Raw genomic sequence first — 8,937 nt, 5'->3', positions numbered from 1 at the left:
TTGACTTAATTTTGGTGAAAGAGGTGATGAATATATTTCTCTTTCTAAAAGCAATTAAGTACCTAGTTAAAAAATATAATAATTTATATCTAATATTGTATTATAATTTATTATAGTAAATTACAACATATAATATTTACTTTGCTTGTTACCTATCAATAAAAAAATAGTATCTTTAAAACTTTCAACTAAATGTTCAAATATTGAAATATCTATTCTTTATTTGTTACATCTGTGAATTCATCAATATTTGTAATAATAAATCTAGTTAATCATAATTTGGTAAGAAATTTAGGTATATTGTTATAATAATTCATTGTCAATACAATATTTTTAATTGAAACTCTGAGGTATAGCTGTACTATATTGTTTATGCCTAAGGACTGGACAACGAAACTTTAAATAAACTTGTAATAAATTAAAGTAATTATAACTTGTCCTCAAATAATAAATTATATCCATCGAACAAACTGCAAGATTCAAATCGTGATTTTTCGTTCAACAATGCGAGATATGCCCATTACAGTGTCAGTATAGAATATAGGTACAGTACAATATAACCTCAAATGTTCAGTTGGTTGTAAAAAATATTGAATAACTATATATTTTATTAGGAAACGAGTACTATAAATAATTGAAATAGAGTTAATTAGCTAACAATTGGAATTACTTCAATTAAAAAAAAAATGAAGAAAAAACCAATAATTATTTTACCTACCTAATCGAATATATTTATTTATTTTAGTATTTTAGTTATCTAAATAGATACCTACTCAATAATTTAACTATTTTTATATCTTATAGTTAATTGAATACACTTAATACTTATAGTATAGTTATTAATGGAAAATATAAGGTAGTCGTCTAAATTAGAAAATGATAATTTTGTATAATGGTTATATTTTTATTTATATACCTAATATAAGGTAAATAATATTCAATACTTACTGTCCACATTTTGCGCCTTATCCGAAGATGGTTTCATCATTGAACACTATAAGACTTAAGAATTTACAATTAAACTAAATTAATCAAAGTTTTTTACTCTGCATCTCTGATTATTTTATTCTTCGGCATAATGTTAAATGTTAACATATAAATTTTTATTATTATAATCAACAATAATAAACATTATTATTCCTAATAATAAATTTGGGTTGATAAATGAAAATGATAAAAATATCGCCCATTGTGCAATTACGCGCCAAATGCCAAAATAGATATGGTATTATTCTATATTTTATTATTAACGGTGTTCACAATGAAAATCAATCATTATTTTCTTAATCTTAATTCTTAATCCTTATTAATCAATAATCATAATATATCAATTATCAGTTATGAAGATGTGAGTGCATTTTTTATTTTCTGTCTCAAATTCACGCACAACATATAAGATACAAATAAAACACATTCATGTAAAATCGTATTTTTATGACTTTGTAATCGATAGTCTTAGAGTAAAATACTAAAATCACTCAGAGAAGGACACAAAAGACAAAACCGCACGAATTTGATTGACAGTTAAAAATTAAACAATGATTATTATCAAATAAGGATAATTCAATACATTAGATTTTATAATTACAATATTAATTAAAAATAATTTAATATCATTAGCGCCGAAGTTTCTAAAATATAGTTGGGCCATTTTAAAACTTCGTGTCCTACCCAATGGCATATATATAAAAAAATGATTTAATAAAATTAATGAACTACTACATAATATATTATGCTCGGAAATACATTTATTAATCTTGATGATTTTCAAGTACTTCTGAATGACTGAATCACGGAACAACAGAACATTTATAATTTTATAAGATTTTGCGGATATATTCATAAATTGCTGTATAGTAAGTAATAACGATATCAATATTGTTAAATTGTACAATAATTGTCATTGTAATTTTCTATCAGTATTACAATTTAACAGTTAACAATTTCCCTAGTACATCCCTTGATAAAATCGAACGTTAATTAATAATTTTAGTTAATTTTTTTGTAATTCAATTATAATCAAATGTAGAAACTTAAAACATTCCACTTTTACTTAGATTATAATTTTTTATACACGACGAATATCTAAACAATTTTTAAGTTAAGTTTAAGCTATATTTATAGGCATTTTAAAATTTTGTTCTTAGTCAAAAATTTTGAAATATAACAACTAGATTTTTCATAACTCATAAGTTTTAAAATAATTTGAAAATATTAAAAAGGTAAGTAGATATCGCGCTGCTATACATAATTAGGTGTCGAGTGGGTCACTATTAAAGATCTGTAAAATTTAAACTCAGATATCATTGTATATGAAACACGGTTCTAAGCGGAAACGGTCTATCTGCAGCGTCAGCACATAATAATAATATAAAAAATAATCATGTGTAGTAGATACTACTTAGATTGGAATACAGTTACATCCTAACTCGGCAGTAACTCCTAACGTTTTCAAATATTCTATTAAATTAATTTCATTGTTGCTTATGGTTCTGTAATTATGATTAAATATTTAATTATGGTTAATTAGTGTACGGTTCTAAACGATTATATGATTTTAGATAAATGTTTAAGTAATTTATATACGTGTGTGGTATTGAACAGTTTGATTTTGGGAATACAAGTGCGGAATTAATGTATAAAAGTGGAAAGTGCGTTGTTATGACAACCACCATGGCGGAATATGACCCAATAATTGCTCACTGCAGTTAAGGAAAAAAAATATCTAAACCTTCTAACGTACTACGTACAAAATATTCCCGTTACTACCTATTATCCTTCACATTTGTTAATTCCAAAATAAATCACTCGTTTTTTGAGTACCTATAAATTTTTCCACCGTCGATTCAATTTAATGCAGCAATTACGACATCGTGAATTTATTATTGCATTTTGCACGTAGCGTCAGACGGCCACACGCTATACACCGTTCAAAATCTGGCGCAATCGTCGTTCTATTATATAGAGTAAAGTTACAGATGACTTTTAAAAACTGTGCTCATTTTTATGCTGTTGCGTAAATGGTAGGCGAAAGGGATTTCGCTTTTCGCAAGGAAGTGAAGTGATTGCAGGTTCGCACCGGCCGGCGACGACAAGGTATTGATTTACGAACGAAAGCGAATCACCAGCGTGCAGCAGCGATTTTAGTTTTCGAGCCACTATATAATATAATAGTTTTAAATGTTTCGATAGATACTTCGATAAAGTAAAAGCAATTTTATTTTTATTGTTGATTAATTTTGATGTTTTGATTTTTAGCGCTTATTAAATGTGGATAATACCATTCAGTAAGAAATGCTTGTGGTGAAATTGTTAAACTGTTAAGAGGATGTCAGCGCACTATTTGTTTTCTCTCTCTAGCTCATGCGCAACATGGACAAAACGCATTTACGCAGTCTGAGTAGAATTCGCTCAATTTTGGTTCTAGAGTAAATATACCTATTATAAAATTAAATTTTGATAATATTTCTGAGTACAAGACGATGAGTTTTTTCCATTATTCCCAATACAACGTTAATTATATAGTTTAGAAATAGCTATAAATTATAACATTTTTAAATAACCTTTAACTTTTCAAAATTTTAATTTTTTTTTAAAACTCATCGTCTTATACACAGAAATATTGTCAAAATTTAATTTTATAATAAGTATATTTACTCTAGAACCAAAATGGAACGAGTTCTACTCAGACTGCGTAAATGCGTTTTGTCTATGTTGGTGTGTGTGGGCTAGAGAGAGAAAATTAACAGTGTGCTGACATCCTCTTAAAATTAACTATGAATACTCAGCTTTATCTTAATTTTTCTAGCACAGTGTTATCGTTAATTCCCGGGCGCCCAATAATATTCGGTATGTTCTTTTTACTTATCACATGAATTTTCAATACTGTGTACTAAAAATGTATGTAATCTCGTAAAACATATATTTGGTAATTTGGATTTTGGTTAGTTTGATTATATATAGTTCATACTTCATTGTAAAGCAATTAATTATATCAATACTCGTGTAAATAAATTTATATAGTTATAAAACACAACATTAACCCTTAAAGGTTAACCCAAAACGATATCCGTCGAAAATACATCTGAAGATTAGATAGAAGATAAACTCGTATATTGTATTATGATATTTGGCATTCATTTTATAATCAATTATATATATATTGTCTGATTACATTATAAATATTCCTCAAACAGCATATACTTACCTAATATAGTTTACACAAAATTAAATTTTAATATTATACATTTATTAAATTTGGTTAATGATTAATATATGCCTCGTGGGAACGCCTCATTAATTATTATTGCCAAAGGTTATTTTCGATATGGGATTTGGTTATACATATCTTTTACTAATACGGTTTTTTTCTTAGTTATATCAGTGTTTTATTATACAAACAAAATGAACGCATTTATATATGAAAATAAACTATTTTAACGGATATGTTTTAACTATAAAAAAATTAAAATATCAATTGAATTTTACAATAGAGTAAATATAAAAAAGGTGGGCAAGTGGATATCGCTCTGCTGTATAGTATACAAATGGAGTGTAGCCAGTATAGGTCACTATACTGGATGTGTTAAATTTGAATGTAATGACAGGTATCATTGTACACGAAAAATGATTCTGAACGGAGATGATTTGTCAGTCTAGGATAGTTAGTAGGATATATTATATTATTACCTATATTTAAATTGTAATATATCGTAATTTTACTCGATTTCGTAAAAAATAAATTTCATACGCTCATAAAATTGTTTCTATATTGACGCTGGAATTTTTTTTACAGTTACTTAAAGCCGTTAAAGGAAAACTAATGGATAACCTTGTGTTGGGTTTTTTAACCTTAGGTATAAATTACAAACATTTTATGGATTTGCAACTTTAAAATTCCTTGCAAATTTTCGCGATTTTGACATATTTCGTAAAATTTGAACTTTAAATGCTTATAAACAAAAATTGTGACTAAAGATTTTTTATTTTTTTTATTACGATAAGTACAACTTATATTAAACCTTGTATTAAATTTTAAAAAATTTTTTGGATAGCCAATTTTTTTTGTCATTTCAAAAAAAAACTTAAAAAATCGAAAATTTCAATTGTCTATAAATAGCTTAAATAGGTCAAAATATTTTTATATTTTACTATATTTATTTTTAATATTATATTTATGTATGATACCTATATAATAATACGAAATTATCAAAATATTAAATGGGTAACAAATAAACAATCATAGAAATATAGAATTAACATTTTCGAAATTATTTTTTTATAATATTTTATGTTAGTATTTTAACAACAGGTTTTATTGATATTGTGTGATATTGTGACACATCACACTGCATTGTAAATATCATAATAACCTATTATTTCCAAATTTCCAATACATAAATCATAATATTAATATTAATTGTAATAACTAACAATATTTAATAATATGTTGACACATTTAAAGTGTAATAATAATAATAATAATAAAATCAATCAAGTTTGTGTTTATTAATATAATAAATACATGTTTTTAAATTATAATTTATAACTAACTGCCTTCCAACTATATACACCTTTAGCATTAAGCGCCGTCGCAGATGTCTACTTCACTGCCGGTATTCAATCAATACGACCCTTATTATTTTTCACCTGTTATACACCATTTTCAATGTACCCATAAAAAACTTGAGTTTTGTAACATGTAAAAAAAATGTTATGATATTAAATGTAATGTTTTATTTTAAATCTTAATACGTAAATTGATGTTTTTTTTTAATATCATAATTGCAATATCCTTGGCGAAATACATCTCAATTGTCCTATACATATAAATAAATAAGTTGGAAAATTAAAATTAAATTATATTTATCTACATTTTATATAAGGTCTCTAAAATAATTTAGATTATTACATTTTATTACACAAAATGTTTTTTTTTTTATCTTAGTATACTAAGTTAGTAAAAGAAATAAAATATTTTTGAAACTGTCTATATACCTCTAGGCTTTATCATCTATTATACTTTATAAAACAACATGAATATAGATCATTTTTTTTTTTAATGCTACAGTTTATTGTGAAATGAGTTAACTTAGACTTAAGCTTTAAAATTAATAAATTTGTAGAATAGAAACTCGTCCGCACCGCAGCATTATTCCGCATGTAGCTACGACGCGCGACGGTATATTAAAAACACTGTTGCCAATATTTGAAGATCAAACGTGCGGCCCGATTATATTATATGAATGGTGGTATTTGTATGTGACCTATATAAATTTGGAGAGTAACTGGATGGATAAAATATTAAAGTAATAAATAATTTTCCTAAGAAAAGTAGTCAGACCGTAGCCTGACATTAAAATAACATAATAATATATTATATAAGAATAGGATACATTGATTCAGAGAAGTCATTTTTGTCTTATGAAATAAAAACGCACACGAGACCATGTTATTAACTATAGTCTGTACCGAATAAGCGCGCACCGGGTGGCGCACGAAAACCGTGGTGCGTTCCAGCGTCGGCAGGGTCAACTGTTTATACAGAGTGTTGTATATTGTCACACCATTTTAACGGTATTAAGCGGTAACACGTCTTTTAGTTTTTTTGTGCGCATTCGCTGTTTATTTTGAATTTTTCTTGTTTTCGTTTAATTTTCACGTGACACTATGGCAAATGTTTCACCTTCAACAAAAAATCCTATGGGAAAGGTTAGTAAAAAATATATACATATTATGTATTATGTATTATATATTATTATATACCTATTATAGTTTTGTCTGTATTTTATACGTTAATTAACATAGTTTTTTTCGTATTTTATTCCAGCCTATTTCATCAGCTCAACGCATTATGATTGTAAATTCATATAAGAAGGAATTAAGAAAAAATCCTTTTATAACTGTTCGAGAAGCTCGGATTTATATATCGAAACTACTTGGCATCAGACGACGAGCAGTTTCAAATGTTATCGGCGAATATAACGCTAACAAAACTGTCACCTCTCCGTGCAAAACCCGCATAAGGACATCATTTCAAGATAAGTTTGACGATTTACAAATAAATGCAGTACGTTTCCGTGTTCATTCATTCTGGTTTAATAAAACAATACCCACATTGGACAAAATACTGCATGTTATTAAAGACGACTACACTTTTCCAGATATTTCCGGAATAAATTTGCATCGTCTGTTGAAATCTATGGACTTCGTTTACTCAAAACACAGACGCAATAGTGCCCTTATAGAAAAGGATGAAATTGTTTTGTGGCGTAGACGGTATTTAGAAAATATTCGTAAATATCGTGAAGAAGGGCGGCATTTATACTATCTCGACGAAACATGGATCAACGCAGGCAACTGTACCAGCAAAACGTGGGTAGACAAAACAATTAAATCGCCTCGTGATGCATTTCTACAAGATCTCGCGACAGGGTCTCAGAATCCATCTGGCAAAGGCAAGAGGCTCATTGTTCTCCACATTGGGTCAGAAGATGGGTTTGTACCAGGTGGCCTTTTGTGTTTTGAGTCGAAAAAAACGACGGACTATCACGAAGAAATGAATGGTGATACATTTTACGACTGGATGACAGACGTAATACCGCGACTCAAAGAGAATTGTGTCATTATAATGGACAACGCCCCGTATCACTCTGTGAAAAAAGAAAAAATTCCAAACAAAACGACGAAAAAAGCAGACATCATAAAATGGTTACAGGAAAAGGGCGAAGTAATTGATCGACCTATGGTGATCCCTCAATTACTCGATATAGTAAAAAGACTAAGACCACAATATAGTAAGTATTTAATTGACGATCTGGCTGAAAAACACAACAGGACAATTTTAAGAATCCCTCCATATCATTATGAGTTAAATCCAATAGAATTGGCGTGGGCTAACGTGAAAGATCACGTAAAAAAGAACAACACCAGCTACAAATTAAGTGACGTAAAAACACTGCTATTGGAAGGTATAGAGCGAGTGGATGAAAAGATGTGGAAAAATTTCATAAGACACACTATAAAAGAGGAAGAAAAATTCTACAAAATTGATTTTATTATAGAGGATATGTTGTCCGCAGAAACACAAAGTCTGACAATGACGGTTGACGATACGTCTTCGGATTCTGAATTCGATAGTGAATAGTGATGATGAGTAATATTAATTTTATTTTTATTTTTTTGTAAATAACTTTGACGATGTATAAATAACTTTGACAATGTGTAAATAACTTTGATAATATGTAAGAATACAAAACAAATTGTATCCTATCAAATGTTGATATTTATAATTTAACCTATCCTATTTCTACAAAAAATTAAAATATTATTATTGTTGTTGTTATATTAATATTAATATTAAATACGAAAAATAAATAAATAAATAAAACGTACCCAAATAAAGGAAAACAATTTCGGTAGCATTGGTAAAAACGTTTATGTATTAAATATGTTTAAAAATAAATAAATAAATAAAAATACAAAATACAAAAAAATTATATACATAACAAAAAAAGGATCTGTTATTTTACTGTTATATTGCTTATTTATGGAAAGTATCGACCACAAAAAATATTGATAATAGTTATTTAATTAAAATCTATTTAATACATATATATTTAAAATACAAAAATTGTCAACCTAATCTAACGAGTTACGACCGCACAAAGTAAATAATAAACACATCGCATGCGCAAATTGTTAATGGTTATCGATTCTCAGAAGCTACTGTGTTGAATGATTTATTTTTAAATTCCCATCATCTGATAATGTTTTCATAATATTTATGTGTAAATATAGGAAACACAATTTTTATTTTTGACAATATTATGCTACAATATAATTTTGAAATTTGATATTTTAAACTTCTAAAATTAATAATAAATAATAATTTTAGAAGGGGGCGATCGCCGCATCGCCCCTATCTACAAGCCGCCA

At 27.3% G+C, this 8,937-nt stretch overlaps 1 protein-coding gene across 1 annotated transcript; it reads left to right on the top strand.

The window, feature by feature from the left end:
* The first annotated feature begins 6,669 nt into the window (after window positions 1-6,669).
* On the top strand, window positions 6,670-8,146 carry LOC132925995 (uncharacterized). The gene is made up of 2 exons (XM_060990350.1): window positions 6,670-6,711; window positions 6,830-8,146. The coding sequence occupies exons 1-2, from the start codon at window positions 6,670-6,672 to the stop codon at window positions 8,144-8,146; spliced, it is 1,359 nt and encodes a 452-aa protein (XP_060846333.1).
* The last annotated feature ends 791 nt before the right edge of the window (window positions 8,147-8,937 follow it).

This window comes from Rhopalosiphum padi, chromosome 1 (genome assembly GCF_020882245.1).
Source record: "Rhopalosiphum padi isolate XX-2018 chromosome 1, ASM2088224v1, whole genome shotgun sequence".
Taxonomy (NCBI): Eukaryota; Metazoa; Arthropoda; class Insecta; order Hemiptera; family Aphididae; genus Rhopalosiphum; species Rhopalosiphum padi.
This window is presented reverse-complemented; position numbering and strand designations above follow the sequence as displayed.